The sequence below is a fragment of the Antedon bifida genome, chromosome 5 (assembly GCF_963402885.1).
Source record: "Antedon bifida chromosome 5, ecAntBifi1.1, whole genome shotgun sequence".
Taxonomy (NCBI): domain Eukaryota; kingdom Metazoa; phylum Echinodermata; class Crinoidea; order Comatulida; family Antedonidae; genus Antedon; species Antedon bifida.
The window spans coordinates 6,810,694-6,835,438 of record NC_136230.1 but is presented as its reverse complement, the minus strand read 5'-3'; the positions used below and the strand labels follow the sequence as shown (position 1 = coordinate 6,835,438).

At 32.0% G+C, this 24,745-nt stretch overlaps 2 protein-coding genes across 3 annotated transcripts in view; one reads left to right on the top strand and one right to left on the bottom strand.

The window, feature by feature from the left end:
- The first annotated feature begins 2,614 nt into the window (after positions 1-2,614).
- Positions 2,615-24,745, top strand: part of LOC144842958 (tyrosine-protein phosphatase non-receptor type 1-like) — a 46,244-nt gene continuing 24,113 nt past the window's right edge. Inside the window, exon 1 of the mRNA XM_078699583.1 lies at positions 2,615-2,837. The gene's annotated coding sequence lies outside the window, so the exon portion shown is untranslated. The remainder of the gene's footprint in view (positions 2,838-24,745) is intronic.
- LOC144842929 (uncharacterized) lies at positions 3,897-23,082 on the bottom strand. 2 transcript variants are annotated; one of them, XM_078699534.1, is made up of 27 exons: positions 22,946-23,082; positions 22,318-22,695; positions 21,930-22,178; positions 21,511-21,645; positions 20,921-21,061; positions 20,308-20,433; positions 19,857-19,997; positions 19,289-19,600; positions 18,893-18,960; positions 18,179-18,419; positions 17,392-17,691; positions 17,144-17,222; positions 16,729-17,056; positions 16,393-16,495; positions 16,126-16,202; positions 15,746-15,782; positions 15,548-15,645; positions 15,231-15,353; positions 14,714-14,880; positions 14,310-14,445; positions 13,827-13,964; positions 13,589-13,679; positions 13,315-13,382; positions 12,504-12,758; positions 5,635-5,786; positions 4,879-5,014; positions 3,897-4,727 (listed from the first exon to the last, which is right to left on the bottom strand). In XM_078699534.1, the coding sequence occupies exons 1-27, from the start codon at positions 23,025-23,027 to the stop codon at positions 4,668-4,670; spliced, it is 4,221 nt and encodes a 1,406-aa protein (XP_078555660.1). In that variant the 5' UTR covers positions 23,028-23,082; the 3' UTR covers positions 3,897-4,667. The 2 variants fall into 2 exon arrangements, with proteins under 2 accessions (XP_078555660.1, XP_078555662.1); XM_078699536.1 differs by having other exon boundaries at positions 21,963-22,178.

The window sequence follows — 24,745 nt, the reverse complement described above, 5'->3', positions numbered from 1 at the left end:
TTAATTATCATATGCATTGAATATTTATCAATATTAAAATAATTTTAAAATAATGTTGATACATACACAGTTAATGTGTATTTATTTTCAAGAATTTTAAATTGTGGAAATACTATTTGTTTTAGACAGTGTATGGTGTGTGCTTACCGTAGTTCTGTGCACCTTTGGCGACTAAATGAAGTGTATATGTTGTGTTTAAAGCTTGGTTCCCACTATGACGCAACGCAAGGACGTATCACAACCCTAAAGCGTGGTTCCCACTAGCGACGCAATGCAGGGATGTAACGCAACGCAAGTGAATTGACCAATCACAAGCGATGGCTTATTCGCTTGTGATTGCTAACGGTCAATAACTTCGCTTGTCATTGGTTAAAACGCTTGCGTTGCGTTTAGGTCCTTGCGTTACGTTCTAGTGGTAACCAAGCTTAAGTGATTTGACCAATCACAAGACCAATCACAAGCGATAGATTATTCGAACAGTCGCGTGTGATTGGTCAACTCGTCGCGTTGCGTCTACGGCATTGCGTTGTGTCCTATATAGTGGGAACCAAGCTTAACCTTTGGTTGTCACAACACAACGTAGGCGCAACGCAAGTGAGTTAACCAATCACAATTTGGATGACCCAACGCGTAGTGATTGGTCAAACTTTATGGTGGGCCTAATGTCCGGAGTGGAAACTTTATCCATCATTTCTAAAGCTCTTTCTTGTAACTGTGTGTCCCAATATGGTGTTCTACTGCAGTTGTGGTTTATTTATTTTTATCATATTTAAGACGCATTTATAGTAGTTGTAATAGGACATTTTTATCATTTTGGTTACTGTATTTTTATTACTTTTTAGGTATGAATATTTATACACGATACTAATTAGTATAATTTAGTTGTGATATAATAGTCGTACTAACCACCGATTAAGTTTAATGAATTTAATAAATTCAATAATTAATAAAATTCAAATTATTTTATTCAATTAAAGTAAATCCATGCTATTGTTTTCAATGAATCTATTTGGTATTTATAAACAGTGTGTTGAACATATTTGTAGTTAAGTGGACATTTTGTACATTAGAAATAAGGACCAATCATGTTATCGATATTTGATGACGTATCGCTGAATATTCTAATTTAGCTGTCGGATATAGCCTATCATGGCTTTTAATTGATTGATAAAATAAATATTCATGGTTTGGTTTACCTGTTATTAAATAGCATGGTTGCACAGCAGTCAGCAATGATGGACTTTTGGCTTCTTGTATGTCAATGTTTTATACTATTTTGAAAAAAGTATGCGTGTTCTAATTTAGCTGTCGGATTTGATAATAGCCTGTTATTGTGGCGTTAAAAATAAATTGGTAAAAGCTCTAGTTAAGCAATATTCATGCGGTCATGTTATTTGAAACATTAATTGAAAGTGCCTTGCTGGTCAACGTTCAGGCAATGATCATAATGATTGTACAGCATTTAGTTATGCAAGAAATACCATTTCAATTACAGTACTTTGTACCTATCCGTCAAGATTTACTATAACTGTTATTCATTTTGTTTGTTAGTCCATTTCGTGCCTACCCTACCTGGATAAACAAAAAATAGCCTATTCTCTTCGAAAAGTAGAAAAATGCATTGAGCATCCCTATCCACAAATGGTATAGTCCACTACACCACTGTTGGTTTGTGTAATATCACAGTTAGTGAAGTTCTCCCATTCGTTATGTAGTTACGGTGATGGTTACAGTGACTATAGTGACCTGGTTATATTGAAATAAACATGTTTTATCTTTAGTATTGCTGTTTGTTGTTTTATTCTAGTTTAGACAACCTCCGTCATCATTTAGATCACCTCCGTCATCATTTAGACAACCTCCGTCATCATTTAGACAACCTCCGTCATCATTTGGACAACCTCCGTCATCATTTAGACAACCTCCGTCATCATTTGGACAACCTCCGTCATCATTTAGACAACCTCCGTAATCATTTAGACAACCTCCGTCATCATTTAGACAACCTCCGTCATCATTTAGACAACCTCCGTCATCATTCAATCAGACATGTCAATAACTAATGCAATAAACCCAAAAATTAATGCTTACTCTGTTTCTCTTCGTTTCGTAAACAAAAGAGACAAACTAATCAAAAAACTTCCCAAAATAAGTAGCCTTGTAATAGATGCTTTAGGTGTTTTTTTACCGTATGTAAAAATATGTGTAAAGAAAATGCAAATAATGATTAATGATTTTTTTTCTCATAGTACTGTAATAGTTAGGCCTTACGATACTAAGCGATTAGTGATGAGCGATTTGTATTTAAATACGTTACGTCGCGACGCGTCGGTGCGTTGAATACGTCTATTGACGAACGAAATATTTTATAACGGCTGTCGCATGATTTTACCCTATTGTTTTGTGGAAATATGCCGTTGTTGTTATCAGTCGCTGTGTGTTGTTCAATGTGAACAGGCGTTGAATTTTCTCCGTTTAAGAAGTAGTTGTTTCTCTGTCTTATACACAATAATTGATATAACATGTTTTTGATCATTTTTATTATTATGGGAATTTATTGACGTAAGAAATGTTTTAAACTGTCGTCGCATAGTTGTGGAAATCATGTCGTTCGTCTTGCTTGCGAGATGTAGGAATGATCAACATTTAAATACGTTACGTCAATGTGTATCTCAATGGAATGTGTCATGGCGTTGATATTTCGCCGTTAAAGAAGTTGTTCTTTTTTATATGTCTTATTTATTATACACAATGGAGATTGATATAAAATTTCTTGGATTATTTACGCACCATAGATTATTAAGTGGAATATAGGTGATACAAGATCAAGGAATGAGGTTAGTGTCATAAGTATTTCTATTTGATTTTAGATTTAAGGCTTATGTAAGATCTTGTCCCTTCACCTGTGATTTGTATGTGCTCTATTGAGTAGTAACTGTGTAATAACTTAGTAGGTAGTTGTTTTAATAAATTACGTTAACTAGTAACGTTGCGCCATATTAAGCGTGGTTCTCACTAGCGACGCAACGCAAGGACGTAACGCAACGCAAGTGAATTGACCAATCACAAGCGATGGCTTATTCGCTTGTGATTGCTAACTGTCTATAACTTCGCTTGTCATTGGTTAAAACGCTTGCGTTGCGTTTACGTCCTTGCGTTGCGTTCTAGTGGGAACCAAGCTTTAGTGACATATAACGTAACGGTAACTGTTTATATAATAGATATCAATTTTTCTATTACATGGATAAGATTAATTGAGAAGTGAATAAGTAATTATTATCGGATCTGTTAAAGCGACCGGTTTCCGTCATTCCAACTAAAAATTATAATTATAATTGAAAGTCAAAGCTTTTTCCCGAATGTTTATGCGATTGTTTTGTCACGAAAACAAGATTGGGTCGTATAGACAGGTAGTTGCTTTGAGGGCTGTTTTAAATTGTTTTGTTTCACAATTCCTGGTGGTGGCAATCACATTCTTTAAGGTTGGGTCGTCTTCTTAAAAGTTTAAGAAAACAAATTAATAATTAAATGATTGAAACTCCATCCCAACCGTGTTTGTTAAGGCCGCCATTTGTTTCATGTTCAACTTGAACATGTTTGGTCACGTTTTTACTTCAAGTTTTAACCACATCTGTAGTTGTTAAAGTTGGAACATGGCGAAATTACGAACACATTTGTACACCTTCTTGTTTTACACACCCTGTCTTAAGGTACCATTTAGGCATAGTGCTTAGTTTTTGATGTTGGTTCCTTTTTAAATGTTTACTTCTTGAATTCTTCCATCGTGAATGTATGCTATGCATAGTAAAATGGTTCAGAATCGTTTGATTGAGATGTTCTCTTACCTTGATCACGCATGCGCAAAATAAAAAATCAAGATAGTAAAAAAATAACTGTCTGTAGCAGCTATAATGTTCAATGTTTATTAATGCCTATTATACACATGGCTATGTCAACGAAATTTACTTTTATTAATTTCAATACCACAATTTTTAAAATGAAAACAAACATCAATAATCTAGCCTACTGTAGACGCTGTATCTTGGTGCCATAGTTTATCAGTCGTTTCAGACACATTATTTGAAGACCATCATACTTTTTTAAATTTAAATCTAAATCTTTTTATTCTTTACTAACCCAATGATTTTCTTCAAAACATTTTGTTCTATGCAATTCTTCTCATTATTTCCGATATACTATTTTTAAACATCTGAGTTCTACAAATCACTTCTACAGCCTAGTGACTTAAACATTCCTTAAGCTTGACTAAACTTTTTTATACTTTACTAACTCAATTATTCTTTCAATCTATCCACAGTAACTGAAAACATTTAGTTCTACGCAATTCTTCTCAGTATTTCTGATATACGATTTTGAAACATCTGAGCTCTACAAGCAAGAGCCTAGTTACTTAAACCTTCCTTAAGCTAGAGTTTATTTTTACGTTGTAGATTTATTTAGGCCTATTATTAGCGCTTTTAATCGTAACTATATTCCAGATTCGAGTATAGGTAAGTTTGTAATTTTGTCCATCGCTAGGTCTATCCCCCTCTACATAATTATGTACATTAATCTTAGTTAGGTTTGTAGTAGGACTACAGCAAAATTTACAATTTAAAACGCTCCATCGTTTCGAACAGCAATGTTATTTACATTTATTTTAGTTCTTATTCCTCGTATGTTTTCAGATAACACAGGGCTGTATCGTAGCAAAAGTTGTACTGGACCTACAACATACAAAACAAAAATGCAATCATTTTAAACGGTAATTTATACAAACAATTTTGCAATAATAACATATTATATCATACTTACTATAGCATGGTAAGAAAAAATAATGAACGTTAGAATGAAACAGACAAAATAAAAGAAACTCACCTCGGAGTCCACCGCAGTAGGACATGCTGACCTCAGTGCTTTAAGTGTTTGGAATACATCCACCATCTTGTCTTCTCGCATTTTCTGGATCACTGAATAAACTAGGCAGAATAATCCAGATCTACCAACACCGTCTCTGAATAAAGATATAATATATATTTTATAAGTTTTCCTTTCTTAAAAATCTTGCAGTTAAAACAAACTTCAATATACAGTAACTTACTAAACCAAGTTACTGTATTAATAGTAGTAATAGTCTGAGAAACCCGAAGAAAGGCGTTTTGCTTATCGCTGCATGCCTACGTCTAAACTACCTAACCTACCTAACCTACCAAAATCTATCATTACTATATCACGGCGCAGGCCCATGTCTAAATTAACTGACCAATCAACATAACCAACATCATTACTATTCCACGTTATTTTGTTTTTACTCACATGTATAATACATTATAAAAACAAAACTTTGCTATTTCTTTCTGGTTATTTTATCGTGTTGATTTAGCTTTTTGATTATTTTTTTGTTTCTCTATTGAAATTTCTATTCTCATTTTTTTCAGTAATTTGCCTTTGGATCTATATAAACTTTCTAAAAAACACAGCTCCAATACAGTAAATTAGCTTAGTCTGAACTTTAAAAAACTGGAACTAGAAATTAAAGTTTCCAAACTACCTAACCAACCTATTAACCAACAACCAGCCTCGTTTCAGATACTAATATAAATTGATATTCCTATTTACTTTGTTTATACCTACCTGCAATGAACAGTGATTGGTGATGATGTGACATCTGATCGCTGCATTATTGTCATAACGAATTTAACAAAGGCGTCAACTTCGGGAACAGTTTCGTTTTTTGGCCATTGGTTAACCTCATACAGAACAATTCGTCGTTTTACAGTATCATCCTTGAAGAAAATATAACTAGTACACTCGGTGTCCTAAAGGCCAGTTTACAGAGACGAGCGGTAACGGTAATAATAATATAGAACCTATGTTATTCCTTATGACCATTTACACACAAAGCGAAGGAGCGGACTGGTGGTTGTTTCCGCTCACGATACAGTAGATGCAGATTCTACGTGGGACAAGCTACGTGGTTTTCCGCTTACCGTTACCGCTCGTAAATTGGCCTGGGTCATACAGTATCCAGTAACAAACTAGGGAAGAATCTTCCATTTTAAATTATTGTTGAAAGAATTTCGCATGGTTTATTAGGTGATCATTTAGAATAAAATGATCACCTATTGTTATTGTATAAAATCTTTATTATTATTAGGTGATCATTTAGAATGCTAAATGATCACCTATTGTTATTGTATGAAATCTTTATTGTTTCTGTACACTATTTTGTGTAACAATTATCTCAAAAAGTTTAATGTCAATGATTACCAAAATTTCAGAATATCTTTCAAATAATACAACTTAATCCTAATAAGCTTTCCAGCGTGATCCCTCATCCGTGACGTCATTTATACGCCATTTTGTGAAATCACATTATCAATCATATCTCCATAATTAATCATCACATAATAATGAAATTCACTACACGTAAACTTTAGGTCAAGGGTAAAAATATTAACAAATAAAAACGCGCGCACACGTAGGGTCATGCGCGTTAAATCGCGCGTTAAAAATTTAAAAAGCTCAAAATTAAGTTTTGATCAATTTAGAGCATGAATTAGGCCATTTGCGTGTTTCAAAAAATTACTGCGCAAAAAAATATTTTGCGCGCGCGATACTTACAAAGCGTAAAAAATGCAATTTTTTTATACAAATCGCATTCTACTCACCAGCCTTAGTACATTCACCAAATTTGAGTCAGTTCCAACTTAAAATAACGATATACGAGCAGGTTAAAAATGACAAAATGCGCAAATTAATTGCATCAAAGTGCTGAAAATGGTGAAAAATAAGGCCTTTTTAAAATGAATATAAATCTTCAGAATGGCAGGTGACCCCTAATTTTTTTAACTTATTCGGGAAGCCATTGGGTTGTAGATACATATTCATGTACACATTAGACGTACAAAATGGTATGACGTCATCAAATGGCCACTTGAATTTAAAAATTAGTAATTTTTATCTTTTTGTGTGGGTTATCACATTCAATAGAGCGCATCTCCGTTATTTGAGCCCGATTTTCGCAAAAATTTTAGAATGTGCTTGCTGAATTGATTATCTTTCTCATGGGTTGTAAACATTTTTATTTTGATGACGTCATCACGCGTAAAAACTTGAATAACCTAGGTCGTGTAATTTTAGCTACACCATACATTTGAATATCTAATAGCTCTTCAGAATTAAAGGTGACCTTGAAGATTATAACTTATTATGAAAGCTGTTGAAATGTAGATATGAATTCATATAAAAATTAAGCCTATCGGATGTTGTGATGTTATCATATGGCCAGTTGAAGTTAAAACGTAGTTTTTAGATTTCTTTAGTCGAAGTTATACAAATTTCAATGAGCGCGCATTGCGCTTCTACGTATCAAATTCTCTTCCAATCCTTATATTTATTTGCTCAATTCATTATCTTTCGAAATTGTCATCTTTGAGTTTATTTTGATAATTCCATCATACCAACAAATTTGAACATGATGTGGGTCCCGTAATTTTACCTATGCTACACTGTATATAGATATACAGTATATACTGTATATATTGTATATGACACATAATAGGTACAACTCAGCACTATAAGTGTTTATGCATCATGTCATAGGATGGCGTACATCAGCTTTTTACGATCGTATGTTAACGTACGTGCATGTTTAAAAAATGTTAATTTCATTAAAATGATAAAAATGATCACCTATAATTCGTCAAAGTGACGAATTAAATTCTAGTTAGGTGATCATTTAGAATAAAATGATCACCTATTGTTATTGTATAAAATCTTTATTATTATTTTTCTTTTTTAGGTGATCATTTAGAATGCTAAATGATCACCTATTGTTATTGTATGAAATCTTTATTTTTTTTCTTTTTATTGTTTCTGTACACTATTTTGTGTAACAATTATCTCAAAAAGTTTAATGTCAATGATTACAAAAATTTCAGAATATCTTTCAAATAATATAACTTAATCCTAATAAGCTTTCCAGCATGATCACTCATCCGTGACGACATTTATACGCCATTTTGCGAAATCACATTATCAATCATATCTCCATAATTCATTATCACATATTAATGAAATTCACTACACGTAAACTTCAGGTCAAGGGTAAAAATATTAGCAAATAAAAACGCACGCGCACGTAGGTTCATGCGCGTGATATCGCGCGTTAAAAATTTAAAACGCTCAAAATTAAGTTTTGATCAATTTAGAGCATGAATTAGGCCATTTGCGTGTTTCAAAAAATTACTGCGCAAAAATGCGTTTTTGCGCGCGCGATACTTAAAAAGCGTAAAAAATATGAATTTTTTTTACAAATCTCATTCTACTCACCATCCTTAGTACATTCACCAAATTTGAGTCAGTTCCGACTTAAAATAACGCTATACGAGCACGTTAAAAATGACAAAATGCGCATATTAATTTTACAAAAGTTCTGAAAATGGTGAAAAATAGGTCTTTTTTAAAATGAAAATAATTCTTCAGAATGCAAGATGACCCCCGATTTTTTTAACTTATTCTGGAAGCCATTGAGTTGTAGATATGAATTCATGTACACACTTTACGTACAAAATGTTTTGACGTCATCAAATGGCCACTTGAATTTAAAAATTAGGATTTGTTATCTTTTTGTGTAGATTATCACATTCAACAGAGCGCATCTTGGTTATGTGTGCTCGAATTTCGCACAACTTTCAGTATGTGCTTGCTTAATTAATTATCTTTATCATGAGTTGACACTATCTTCATTTTAATGACGTCATCACGCGTAAAAACTTGAATAACGTAGGCCGTGTAATTTCACCTTCTTAGTAAATTTGAATATCTTACAGCTCTTCAGAATTGAAGGTTACCTTGATGATTATAATTTATTATGAAAGCTGATGAAATGTAGATATTAATTCATATAAAAATTAAGCCTATCGGATGTTGTGACGTTAACATATGGCCAGTTGAAGTGAAAAAGTAGTTTTTTCATATTTTTCGTCAAAGTTATACACAATTCAAAGAGCGCGCACAGCGCTTCTACGTGCCAAATTTTTATCCAAATCTTATATTTTTTTGCTCAATTAATTATCTTTCGAAATTGTCATCTTAAAGTTTAGTTTGATAACGTCATCATGCCAAAAAATTAGAACATGTGTGTCCCGTAATTTCACCTATGCTACACTGTATATAGATATACAGTATATACTGTACATATTGTATATGGCATATAGGCACAACTCAGCACTATAAGCATATAATAGGATGGCATACATCAACATTTTCCGATCGTATGTTAACGTACGTGCATGTTTAAAAAAAATTTATTTCAGTAAAATGATAAAAATGATCACCTATAATTCGTCAAAGTGACGAATTAAATTCTAGTTTTTTCTTTTTATTGTTTCTGTACACTATTTTGTGTAACAATTATCTCAAAAAGTTTAATGTCAATGATTACAAAAATTTCAGAATATCTTTCAAATAATATAACTTAATCCTAATAAGCTTTCCAGCGTGATCACTCATCCGTGACGACATTTATACGCCATTTTGCGAAATCACATTATCAATCATATCTCCATAATTCATTATCACATATTAATGAAATTCACTACACGTAAACTTCAGATCAAGGGTAAAAATATTAGCAAATAAAAACGCACGCGCACGTAGGTTCATGCGCGTGATATCGCGCGTTAAAAATTTAAAACGCTCAAAATTAAGTTTTGATCAATTTAGAGCATGAATTAGGCCATTTGCGTGTTTCAATAAATTACTGCGCAAAAATGCGTTTTTGCGCGCGCGATACTTAAAAAGCGTAAAAAATATGAATTTTTTTTACAAATCTCATTCTACTCACCATCCTTAGTACATTCACCAAATTTGAGTCAGTTCCGACTTAAAATAACGCTATACGAGCACGTTAAAAATGACAAAATGCGCATATTAATTTTACAAAAGTTCTGAAAATGGTGAAAAATAGGTCTTTTTTAAAATGAAAATAATTCTTCAGAATGCAAGATGACCCCCGATTTTTTTAACTTATTCTGGAAGCCATTGAGTTGTAGATATGAATTCATGTACACACTTTACGTACAAAATGTTTTGACGTCATCAAATGGCCACTTGAATTTAAAAATTAGGATTTGTTATCTTTTTGTGTAGATTATCACATTCAACAGAGCGCATCTTGGTTATGTGTGCTCGAATTTCGCACAACTTTCAGTATGTGCTTGCTTAATTAATTATCTTTATCATGAGTTGACACTATCTTCATTTTAATGACGTCATCACGCGTAAAAACTTGAATAACGTAGGCCGTGTAATTTCACCTTCGCAGTAAATTTGAATATCTTACAGCTCTTCAGAATTGAAGGTTACCTTGATGATTATAATTTATTATGAAAGCTGATGAAATGTAGATATTAATTCATATAAAAATTAAGCCTATCGGATGTTGTGACGTTAACATATGGCCAGTTGAAGTGAAAAAGTAGTTTTTTCATATTTTTCGTCAAAGTTATACACAATTCAAAGAGCGCGCACAGCGCTTCTACGTGCCAAATTTTTTTCCAAATCTTATATTTTTTTGCTCAATTAATTATCTTTCGAAATTGTCATCTTAAAGTTTAGTTTGATAACGTCATCATGCCAAAAAATTAGAACATGTGTGTCCCGTAATTTCACCTATGCTACACTGTATATAGATATACAGTATATACTGTACATATTGTATATGGCATATAGGCACAACTCAGCACTATAAGCATATAATAGGATGGCATACATCAACATTTTCCGATCGTATGTTAACGTACGTGCATGTTTAAAAAAAATTAATTTCAGTAAAATGATAAAAATGATCACCTATAATTCGTCAAAGTGACGAATTAAATTCTAGTTTTTTTTATTTTTTTTATTTTTTTTCTTTTTATTGTTTCTGTACACTATTTTGTGTAACAATTATCTAAAAAAGTTTAATGTCAATGATTACAAAAATTTCAGAATATCTTTCAAATAATATAACTTAATCCTAATAAGCTTTCCAGCGTGATCACTCATCCGTGACGACATTTATACGCCATTTTGCGAAATCACATTATCAATCATATCTCCATAATTCATTATCATATATTAATGAAATTCACTACACGTAAACTTCAGATCAAGGGTAAAAATATTAGCAAATAAAAACGCACGCGCACGTAGGTTCATGCGCGTGATATCGCGCGTTAAAAATTTAAAACGCTCAAAATTAAGTTTTGATCAATTTAGAGCATGAATTAGGCCATTTGCGTGTTTCAAAAAATTACTGCGCAAAAATGCGTTTTTGCGCGCGCGATACTTAAAAAGCGTAAAAAATATGAATTTTTTTTACAAATCTCATTCTACTCACCATCCTAAGTACATTCACCAAATTTGAGTCAGTTCCGACTTAAAATAACGCTATACGAGCACGTTAAAAATGACAAAATGCGCACATTAATTTTACAAAAGTTCTGAAAATGGTGAAAAATAGGTCTTTTTTAAAATGAAAATAATTCTTCAGAATGCAAGATGACCCCCGATTTTTTTAACTTATTCTGGAAGCCATTGAGTTGTAGATATGAATTCATGTACTCATTTTACGTACAAAATGTTTTGACGTCATCAAATGGCCACTTGAATTTAAAAATTAGGATTTGTTATCTTTTTGTGTAGGTTATCACATTCAACAGAGCGCATCTTGGTTATGTGTGCTCGAATTTCGCACAACTTTCAGTATGTGCTTGCTTAATTAATTATCTTTGTCATGAGTTGACACTATCTTCATTTTAATGACGTCATCACGCGTAAAAACTTGAATAACGTAGGCCGTGTAATTTCACCTTCGCAGTAAATTTGAATATCTTACAGCTCTTCAGAATTGAAGGTTACCTTGATGATTATAATTTATTATGAAAGCTGATGAAATGTAGATATTAATTCATATAAAAATTAAGGCTATCGGATGTTGTGACGTTAACATATGGCCAGTTGAAGTGAAAAAGTAGTTTTTTCATATTTTTCGTCAAAGTTATACACAATTCAAAGAGCGCGCACAGCGCTTCTACGTGCCAAATTTTTTTCCAAATCTTATATTTTTTTGCTCAATTAATTATCTTTCGAAATTGTCATCTTAAAGTTTAGTTTGATAACGTCATCATGCCAAAAAATTAGAACATGTGTGTTCCGTAATTTCACCTATGCTACACTGTATATAGATATACAGTATATACTGTACATATTGTATATGGCATATAGGCACAACTCAGCACTATAAGCATATAATAGGATGGCATACATCAACATTTTCCGATCGTATGTTAACGTACGTGCATGTTTAAAAAAAATTAATTTCAGTAAAATGATAAAAATGATCACCTATAATTCGTCAAAGTGACGAATTAAATTCTAGTCTATTATTTTAGTTTGTTTGATAAATGCTTTTCCAAATTCTACTGACTAAACACAAAATAATATTTAATAACAACCTTTTCTAGATTGATTTTTTTCTTGGTCAAAAAATCGTACTGATGCGTTGACTTGATTGTGACTGTAAATTCACCAACTATCTGTTTTTGGTTGATCTTATTTGGGAGGTACACTGCATTCGTCAGATCGTCCATCTCATTTAGTTGTACAATGACGTCAGATTTATAGTCACACACCATACGCCAGAAATCGACACTAGTTTCATCAGCCAATGGAGTCCGCGTAACGATATAAGCATGATCCTCTTTGGAATGCTTAGAAATAGAATGTGTACGAAGCATGACTATTAAAAACTTAAATTTAAATTAAATAAAGTATATTTTTGTGATATTTTGGCATACTGGCACACAACCTATGACTACTGTAAGAGAAACGCATTTTGGAGGTACGCAGACAAATCGTATCATTTTCCTTAGCATAAGCGTAATCATTTACGTCACTTTGTAGTGCATAGACGCGTTAGGCAGACGAAACACAGTAGTAGCAGTAAAAGTCAAAAAAATCGTATCCTTTTCCTTAGAAGAAGCATAATAAGTTTGTCAATTCTAGTAAAGTAAAATCCCTTCCTTAGCGTAATAAAAAGTATTTTCCTAGTACAACTGTAGACGCGTTTACAGTACAAGTCCGCAAGAAACAAACTACAATAAACATTATATAGAAACATTTGATCCTATTCAAATAATTTGACGCATCAAAATTCTGTATTTCCTATTTAATAAGCAAGATCGTTCCAATGATAACTAGGTATCATCAACTCGCATCTAACTATCCACACTATCTGCCATCTCTGTCGTTTGGTCATGGACTTACCTCTATAAACGAAGCGTTAACGTAATCACCATCACTTTCAACTTCTGAACTGAAGCATCCCTTAGTTACTAAAAAATGAACATACTTTAGGTATTTTATCACCTATAACGACGGTTCACTTTAGTTTTACTTTTTATTATTTATAAATTATTCCATCGTTATTCTTAGCTAATAGTCTACAACGACGTTTTTTCTTAATTACATTCTATTTACTGTTTTATATTCCATCGTTATTCTTAGCATCTTTCCAAAAACATAGATCTATTCAACTTACAAAACAAAACATCTTGGTATTTTTGTTCATCTGGTCGACTTGCATGTGACGTAAGACCATCCACATGACGAGGAAACAAGCTGTTCAAAGTCTAGTTAAAAACAATGTTATCTAATAAATAAGTCATTTTGTTTGTATAACTTATTCACATATCATCTTTATCCTCATAATTAAAATGCTGGATTGAAATTTTTTTTATAGTTTACAATATAGATAATTGAAATTAAATTAATATCACCTTTAGTTGGTATTCAAAATCTGAAGAAGTTTTCAATTTTTGTTTTTGTATTATTTTTTGTATGTCATCAACAGGAATCATAGTCTGTCCACAGAACCACTCTTCTAGTAGAACGGCATAGATAAATGTATACTGCTCCTATAATACGAAAGTAAACTTAGTAAAGACTAAGAAAAAAAATTGTATGAATATAAACATTTCAAATGTTTTGTAATCTGTGTAATCTGTCTAAGTTTTCTAACTCGATTTAAGAGTGGTCATTTTAGTGTAAGTAAATAGGAGTATACGTGGACTATTTAGACTGTAAAAGAAGATCCAATATGGCAAAGATAAAAAACAAACAGTAACATTGGGAAAACCCCGAGAGATACACAATACAACATTTGAAAAACAAAACAAAAAAGATATACAAAAAGAACAAAGAAAAAGAAAATAATGAATGAAATAAAATATTTTAATTTGTGTTTAATTAAACTGTACAACCTTTGTTTGAACCGTTTGGATACGTTTCTGTCTCATGCTTCGTACAAAGTTGAACACATCTACTTTCCCTTCTTTATCTGACATATCCAACATGGCTGCTATAGCTATCGTGGTTCCACTTCTACCGGCTCCTGAACTATTATACATAAGTTATTACTTACGTTATTGTATTTCCCAGTAAGTTATCGATATATAGCATTAATAAAATTATAAAAATAAAGTTTTCTTTGCATGCTAAGATGTAACCAACCATAACTAACATTTGTTGCATTTGTCGAATATATCAAATTTAAATTTGGAAAAAATGTTTTGAATCTGAAGAAACTGTAAGATTTGGATGGTACGTTTGAACCGTATTATTCTTTATATATATATATATTATAAACTTAATTTAATTTGCCTACCTGCAATGTACGATGACTGGCCCACTTTCTGTACCATAACTCAGTTGAGTTTTTCTAAACTTCTTGATGAAATCAATCAAGTGTGGAACTTTGCTGGGAACACTCTTTTCTGGCCATTCAGTAAAATGATACTGATACACATTGTGGATCCTATCGTTTTCACCAACCTTTTGAGCAAAAGTTAATATTAATAATAATATATTAGTTCTAGGGCATACACACAGTATTAGTTGGTGAAAAGTTCCATTCAATTATTGTAGTTTTTCGGCTTAACAAACGTAACAAGAAAAAACGTTATGGTACAAATGGCTTGCCATAACTATACTGGAATAAAAATCCATTGGTGAAAATACGTAAAGAGAAACAAGAACTAGGTATCTGAAGTTTTAGTTTAAGTTTCATTAGAAAATTCAGCACACATTTGCTTTAGAAACGATTTTATAAAAATTTCCAATCGGTTAGTCATGCTAACTTACAATGTTAATTTCAAGTCAAAATTGTCATAGTATTACTTTACCTTTTGCACTTTAAGTTTACGAAATACATAGTACCCGTAATCGGTTTCTTCGGCGTTCGTTACAAGAAGCTTTCCAAATTCTTTAGAATAGCTTAAGTCTGGCCAATACTTTTCGCACAGTTGCTATAATACAAACAAATAATTTTGAAATATATTAATACATTTAACAATTTAAAAGGAAATTTTACAATCGAGTTAAATTACACACTTTTTAAATTATTTCAATCTTATTTTGAAAACAGGTTGGGCACCGTACGTATAACTCCAGCATACTGTATTACTCCAAAAACCGTTATGGGGACAAATATATAACCTGCCTTTTTTGCTTCAGTAAGGTTTGTAACCATGACAATAAGCATAGACTTCTCCTTCCAGATCATTCTCCACATATCGTTGATGGAGTCAAATGTAGGCCCTACAATAAACGTAATGGATAACATTAATTAGATATGTAATATGTATGTAGTTCGGGCCTTTGCGGCGGAGACCACGTAACTGAAATATGTATGTTTTACCTTGACATGCAATGAATTCACGTGGTGCATAGCATCCCTACAAGAAAGCAAAAGATGATTATTGTATTCATTATTATTATACTATTATAGTGTATTTCTTTCAAATATGATCCGATAAATCGGTATGATCATTTTCATACCTAGCATAAGATTCGGTCCCATATTATAGAAATACATACATATGTAAATATTGCCTAAATATTGAGATGAGATTTTGTACGAAAACATTGCTTAATACATAAAATGAACAGTGGATACGAGTTCGAATACCTCAACACAAAGATATTATAGTTTATCCAACTCCCGAGTTTTTAGGCCATTGTACAATAAAGTTAGGTTATTTATTGCCAATAATGTCTTCTCACACATAAGCAACTTACATCTACGTCCGAAGCATTTATATAATCAGATCCGGGAACATCATCAAGCAGATCAAGAACTACTCGAGAATTGTCATCTGAAATAAAGTTGTTTAGTTTTAATGATTAATGATTTATTTATTTGTTGAAATCCCAATATCTTAAATAAACACCTTTCATATCATGTTTCGAAATTTATAGAGAACAAACAAAAACAATACATAAACAGTATTTCTTGTTTTGATAAGCTTCTATTGCTAAGTAAAACAACACTAATTAAGAACTTACATGGAATGACATTAGGATTTTGATTTTTCTTTCTATTGCCCAAGGATTCGGCAACTTTGCAAGAATAGAAAGACTTGTTGTCATCAAGTTCCTGTTGGGATACCTAAAAGGATATTATTTTCAACACTAAATTCACAATGAATCATTTGAATCAAACTGACTATTACTACTCTATACTGTATGGTTCCATTTTGTCTAACATAGGTCTGTAAGCAAGAGATTCTTGCTTGAATTCTACCAATAACTTAAAAAAAATCTTTCGTAGTTACTAGTAACAAAAACTTTCGTTGGTAGACAAGGAAATATATAATGAGTTTTTATTATGTTGTAGCGTACCTTAAATTCTTTCTCAAACCCATTTTCAACGCTTAATTGACGTTTCCTCACATAGTCATGTAGCTTAGATAACTCAATTGGTTTGTATTCCTCATTATCTAGTTCTGTGTTGTTATACACAGGTCCGGGTTCCTGTTGTAATGCAAGGTCAGGATCTGTGTAGATTGGTTCATCAGCAGAATTCTCAACATTTTCCTGAACACCTTCATATTCATTCTGTTCATATTTTTTAGACAGGGTTTGATAGTCTGTTTCTAGGACTAATGCACATACGTCTTGTTGACTAGTAGAAGAACTGCTTTCCTTTTTCGAATTAGTTCGTCTAAATCTAATGGAAAACAAGTGCATGAAAACCGTTACTAAATAATTTTCATTTTGAATTGTTTAATATGACTACATAGAATTTTTACTTTACCGTTTAAATATCATAAAGATGATAGCAACTGCGATAACTATTGCAATCAATGAACCACATGCTAAAACTATTATGTAACCTGAAAAGAAAATTAAAATGTTTATAAAAAACTACTTTGCATGTTGTCTCGATGCAAAGTTTCAAGCAAGTGTTAGATTAACAGTTAAGCCAGATTAATAAAAAAAATATTATTATTGAAATGGGGAAAAAAAGATTTAAAAAAACACCAAATATTTTTTATCACGAACCCAAGTTTGAGTTAGAGTCATCTGATGTATCACAATTTGTCCCTGACATAAATTTCTTTGTGTTAGATGTCCCATTAACGTTTGAATATGACGCTAAGACTGTGAATGTATATTCTTTACATGACTTAATTCCTTCACCAAATACAACTTCAGTTTGTGTTGTAGTTCCTTGCTGAAATATTCCACCTGACAGTTCATAATGGTAGGTCACCTGATAACCTGGGATGTCACATGTAGAAGCGTTCCACTTAATAAGCAAATATGTTCCATTTACAAATGAATTACTTTTTACTGATGGCACTATAATAGTAAATCAGAAGTATTAAAAATAATAAATTTACATAATGTAGAACAAAATATAAACATATTTAATTCCTATAAACCACGGTAGTAGTATCTTTAAAAAAGTATCTTTAAAGAGTCTTAGTACGGTTCTTTAATTCTTTTCAAATCGGTTTAAAAAAATGTAAATTACTACTCTTGGTATCAGGTTTTAGATAAAAAGATTTAAAATGGCCAACGTGTCTCTTGTTAAATGAAACTCGGTCATTTAATGTTTTTAGTCGCGTGGGCGCGAGTCTATAGTTCACTATGTCGGTCGGTCGGTCGGTCGGTTGGTCTGTCTGTCGGTCTGTCGGTCTGTCTGTCGGTCCGGTATCACTATGCATTTCTAGCTATAATATTGACATATTTTCTTACTCGAAGGTCATTGAAACTTCACATATGTGTAACGTACTCTACGGTTACATTTTATCCCATATAAGAACAATTTACTAATTTCACATACCCGAGGGCGCTGTCTGTACCACCACATCGTCTCCCCAATTACCAGCAATCTCCATATTATTAACAACTCGAGCGTTTACAACATAAGCAGTACAACTTGATAATGCTAATAGTTCTACTTCTAATTGAGAACTACTTGTTGTATTAACTACATCTGTTAAATTTCCATCAATCTCCGAGTACTGCACTTGATATCGAAGAATATAGTTACACTGGATTCGATCATAATCACTAGAAACTGGCTGAAAATTTAACGAAGATTTAAATTAAGCGTGCTTGGAAGAATAATAAGAAGATAAGGGATGAGAACTTTGGGCCATAGGGAAAAACTTTTCACGTAAACATTGTTTACAGGAAATATAAGTAAAACATCAATTTAAAATCTCTGAAGGTGTGCTATAACAACTTATTGGGAATGTTGCTAGACTTACCTAAGCACTGTAGGGCTAGTAACATGTTTGCCACGAGAAGAATTCCCTCTTTCTACGAGTATGTAGTTAATGGTTTAAGATTAAGAAGTGTGATTAGTGAAAATGTTAGGTGTACTACAAACTAGCTGTTACAATATTCACATATCTACACTAAGTGGGAAAAAATGCAATTTTAGTGTGATTTTCCGTTTTATATTAATTTTTGTTGTATATTATGGAATATTTATTCTGAAATAAAGTGATCAATTCAATTTAATTCAATAACCCTAATCCTATAGACCTACCTTTAAGCTTAATATAATGTGGGTTTCTTCATTAGCTTTCAATTCTAGCCCGGGTATTTCCAACGGTTCTATATTTTATTAAATGGATTAGTATTGAAATAAACATTAAGCAACAACATTAAAAAATCTTTCAACATTTTTTTTAAAAATCCTCTACTAAATATACTACATTAAGTTTCGGTTTAAAATAAATTATAATTAATTCCTATAAACCACGTTAGTAGTATCTTAAAAAACTGAGTAAGAGTCTTAGTACGGTAAAATAAATAATAATACTTACTACTACTACAATAATGTTTCATGTATTGATATTAATATAATAATAGGAAGGTTATCACATCCAATAGAAAACAATTGTATAAAAATATATATATTTTTTGCAATTGTATAACTTACCTGAACAGATGGTGTTTGTTGTTCCAATTGTACTTCTTGGTCCATCAACCTCAACACCACCAACCATCCTCGAAAATTGAGAGTAGAATTGATATTTTGTATTTGGGGTGAGATTATCGACAACAAGAAATAAATCGTTATCTGGTTCAGTTATTGATATAAATGAATCCATCTCCGATGATTTGTATGAAAGCTTCCGTTTTGTAACTATTCCTGTTCCATAGTCTTCACCAGGAATCCAAGTGACGTCAAACGTTAAAGTAGTTGCTGTTTGGTTTATAGCACTTGGCGGTTCAGTGCGGTATGGTAATGCTAGATATTGAAACACATAAAATAACTTTTTTATATTTGAAAACTTAGATATTTTACCGTATATTCAGAATGGTCATGTGACTTTATCTCGTTCTCGTTCTCGTCATCATCTCTTTCCATTAGCTTCATACACGTCCGTCTTCTTTTCTGGTTTCCTACTCGTCTTTCTCTTTGCTTTAGTTTCCATTATTTATTCATTCATTCAGTAAACACCACAAAAGTATAATTATTCTGTATAACATATGTGCGTTGTTACCTATGCTGCATTTTGATCCAGCCCAAGCCTCATGACATCCATTAGTACAACTTCCATCTCGATTACAATCTTCAGAGTCTTTGCAGTGACACGGAAAGTTACACAACACACCAAAAAATCCGGATAGGCATGACACAGGTTCTTTCCAAACAAAGGATACAATTATTATGTTAGAAACTTAAACTAAGGTAAATAATTGTTTAATGTAAAAGAAAAAAAAAAATTTAACGTATAGTTTAGGCCTAATAGAATAATTTAGCAGCAAATTATTCAATTCAGCCAAGTAAGCAATTCTGGTTGTTGAAACTTGTGTAGAACGTTTGATAACCTTACCAGACAACTTGCGAGTTTGTCATTGGGTCAGACATAAAAGCTAGAGAGGTGTTACGTATAACATGTTTATTCATGTTAGTTCACTGAGCTTTATTTTCATGTTGATGAGTCATATTACCTAGACACATGTAACCAGTGTAACCAGACAAACACGTTGACCCGGAAGTACATCCTGTTTCTTGAGTACAATTCTCACAGTTACATTTTTGCCGACAATCACCACCATAGTATCCATCCTCACATACTTAAAGACATGACATGGTAGATATTTGTAATAGTAATAATAAAGCTAGATTCAGAATTCAGAATTAATTCGTCCTGCTCTTAAATGATGACATTTTTATAAGAACTTATGTTTTGTTTGGCAGTTGAAACATCTGTTGAGGTTTCTTTGATACCATTAGATGGCGTACGAAACACAAAAGTTCCTATACAAAATCGAAAAGATGCGACGCACCAACCATGCGCAACATAGTAATCAAAATAGTTATAATGATATGAATGTATTTTAAAATGAAATACAATTAAAAGAACATAACAAAGCTGACTCCACACCTTGATTTTGATTGCTATTTTCGGTTGAAGTAACAATCATTTTACGATTGAATACAGCAAAATATTACCAAAATATTACGTAATATGTATTTTTTTTCCTGAAAATAAACAATCTTACTATTGTTCTTTTAATCTTTGCCATATTATAATGATAATAGACCTAATTAAAACCTAACCTGCTTCACAATATCTTCCTCCAAAACCATCTATACATGCACAACCAACTGGGTCAGGTGGACAGAAAAGAGCTCCTCTGCAATTCCCACCAGTAGCACAAACATTAAGGCAGTCACGACCCCAGTTGTTAGTTCCACAACCTATTAAAAAGTAAAAGATTATTTTATGTTTTTCTCAAATACAAATTTAAAGTTTTTCATTAAAACATTTATTTGAACAATTATAAGTTAGATACGAAAATCCCCCTTTTTCAATCACAACCCCTATAATTGGGGTTCTCTCCCTGATGAATTATTGTCATTTCTGATGATGATCTACTAAAAGATAGAAACGTCGAATCATGATTTTCCTCTCATTATTTGGAATTGGTCTTATACACTATGTTATTTCAACATAATCAGTTCATCTATTGGCGTCCCTTCCTGATTCCATCTTTCGTGTTCTCTTTTTATTCAACATTAATTAAGGTAATTTCCTTTACATAATTCATCAATCAGTAATATTCTATTTAAATTATCACAATATATTTAGCGACTTTACCAACGTAAATCACATTCTATGTACAATATAGTTACTGTAGGCCTATTACCATTTTGACAAGCATCGCCTTTAAATCCTGCTGGACAAATACAGACACCCGTCTTATCGTCACACACTCCGCCATTATAACATACTGGGCAATCCTGTTCACAGCCTGAAGTATTCCATTTTGGTGAGGGACAAGCTAATAGAAAATATTTTGTTAAACATAATTTGCAATAAAGGGTGCGATTTTATATATTAGTATTTTTTAACTACCATAATGACCACATTTGGCCTATACGAATAAATATATTCTTTATTATTATACAAAAAAAGTTATTTATTATTTTATTATTTTTACATTACATTATAACATCAATCAAATAGTGCAAAATTTATAATCTGATTTGGATCAGAATGCTTTTAATACAACTACTTTATGCCAATAGATAAAACAAGATAAATGGTTAGTATACGTTGGCCTACCTCTAACAATAAGTCTCATAATACCATGGTTACCTTCCGGTCTATCACCTGTATAACATTCATATATGCCATCATCTTTTCTTCGTATGTTCTCAATCACAGCAGACGTATTACCCCTCAGATTGTGTATTTCTTCACCGTAATTATGTCTCCAACGTAAATCATTAAGATCACCACCTTTACTGAGATTGATAGTGACAAACTCTCCTATACCGACTGTCATGGTTCTGTACTCCATTGCAATGTTGGCTATACAAATTATATTTGAAATAAATAATAATATTAACAAGTCGGTTCATAAGCTTTACGTGTGTGTCAACATCTTACAATGAACACAAATGAATGAAACATGTATATAGTTAATGATGGATATCTTTGCTTTACTCACCAGAAGCGGATGATAAGACAATTGCTGAATTTGTGACTACTTCGTTTTTCTTTGCTTCAAATGAGAAGACACCAACTTTCTCAGTTTGAGCGCTTAAGCCAGCAACACCTAGATAAGTGTGGGTTCTGAATACTCTGTATGTAATACTGCTACTCGTGGGAAATATTTTACCATCTGGCATATCTTTATTTTGTGGTTGTCTGTTGGTAACATCATCAGTGTCATTCCAAGTAACGTTGTCTTTTCCATCAATATTCTTGTATAATATTCCAATTGATAAATTCCTAATATCTCTGTCTTCATTAAGTGCGTATCCTCGAAACCAACTACTAGATGTCGTCAGTGGTGTGCGAGAATATAATGTTATATCCAATGGATCTGCAAAATAATTATAATTGATTAATGTTTTCAATTCTCAACTTTCAACACATTTCAGTTAAAACTAATTCATGAAAAGAGAGTAACAGGAAAGAGAAATGCAAATGATTAAACATTTGTTACATTTTACTTCCTTAAGTGTTCACTTTACCAGTCCATTTTAGTCTATATTGTCACTCGTTGTCTGAATCCACCTCTGAAAAAAACAAACAAATATAAAGAAAAAGATTACTTCTACTCTTTAACATACCTGAAGACGATATTAGACAACTCACACTGAGAATTACTAAAACCGGATGGAGAACATTTGACAAATAGTTTACGAAAGACATGATTTTCAATGTGTAGTCAGTGTCGTTCACGACTATAAGTTAGAATAACGATAAATAAATAATCACCCGGAAAAGATTACCATTGTAAGAAATGAATATTTATATTGTGTCACTCCGTGTCAATTACAGAAAGACAATATTGTAGATCTTAAACATGGGAAAATGGAGTATAAAATTGGATGCACAATCATGCACAAAAATACAATATTTAGGGCAGAAACTTGACTTCAACATAAAATAGCCTAGGCCTATTAGATATCAAAATTATTACTGTTGTTTAAAAGTAAGTGGCATATTTATTAGTTTGATCTTTCATGAATCTTTATGTTCAGTTGCCAGTTTATTATTTTTCATAATGATGTTAACGTTTTAATTCATGAAGCAAATATAATTCAGTGTTAAAAAGAACTGCAGTCGGCCAAGGGGATAGTATTGTGCCTAACATATTAACTTGGGTTATGTTTATTTTGTTACTCTTTTGCCAAAATCAATTAAAGATGAACTCAATTGAATTGATGAACTCCGTAACAATAAAGACCCTTTATATAAATATTGTTGAGAAACTTGTTTTGCAAAGTATGTTTTAGTTCCTTATACAGTACATTGTACGTGGTTTGTTTAACAAACAATACAACATAAAAAGCAATGTACTGTATACACATAGTTATTTTCGGATTACCGAACCTATTTCCTGTTGGTATACACAAGTGAAGGTACATTTTAACATTTTGTCTATTAGTTTGCAAGTGTTTCCTACTCGTCATATCCTAAAGGGAAATAATCATTTGGCATTACCAGTTCGACCGCTAAAATAAAACAACGCAACCCAAATTGAAGCAAAAATGGATATTAGATACAAATACACATGGGCAGATGACTATGCTCAAACATTTAGAAATAGATGGTGCCATGTGTACATGGACGAAATCGATAACAATTTCATGTTGGCAATCAGCGAAAATAAATTACTTAATTTGAAAATTCCGTCAACAATGCATGTAAAGACATTATTAAACCAATAATAAAAAATCAAGAAAAGCAATTAATAATAATACCTGGTATGATAGAAAATGTATAACCATGAAAATACAAGTTAAAAGAAAATGATCACAGTTTAGACATTTTCAAACAGAGGAATTAAAAAAATATATATATAAATACTAAAAACAATTACAAAAAAAAACTACTACACTAGACTACTACAAAACAAAAAGAAAAAGCATAATAAGACTCATCAAAGATAACAATAATAAAAGATTCTGGCGAAACCTCCGAGAAGAAAAAAACAATCCATCAAATGAAATCTCATTAATGGAATGGCATCGACACTTTAGTAATGTATATTGCATCAAAGATAACAATCGGTAGCAAACACTTCCAAAAATTGCAAACGTAGTGGACAACTTGCCCTATGTCAATCAAATATTGAACACAGAAATTAAATTAGATGAAGTCATAAGTGCATTTAAAGCACAAAAAAGGGTAAAGCCACCGGGTATTGATGGTATCACGAGCGAAATATTATTAAATGTCCCAAATTTTGTATATGAGGAAGTTAAGCTTCTCTTCAATTTAATATTTGTCAGTGGGAATTTCCATCAACGTTGGGCCACCAATGTAATTATACAGTACCAATACATAAAAAAGAAAAAACTATAGAGGGACATCTCTGATACCAACTATAGCTAAGGCTTTCCTTTATATCATCAATAATATAC

Excerpts from the sequence above, each read along its gene's own strand:
- LOC144842929 (XM_078699534.1), bottom strand. The coding sequence starts at position 23,027 with ATGTCTTTCGTAAACTATTTGTCAAATGTTCTCCATCCGGTTTTAGTA. Across the intron at positions 15,646-15,745 it reads TGAATTCATTGCATGTCAAG|GGCCTACATTTGACTCCATC; the intron begins GTAAAACATACA and ends CGTTTATTGTAG. Across the intron at positions 4,728-4,878 it reads CTACTGCGGTGGACTCCGAG|GTCCAGTACAACTTTTGCTA; the intron begins GTGAGTTTCTTT and ends TGTATGTTGTAG.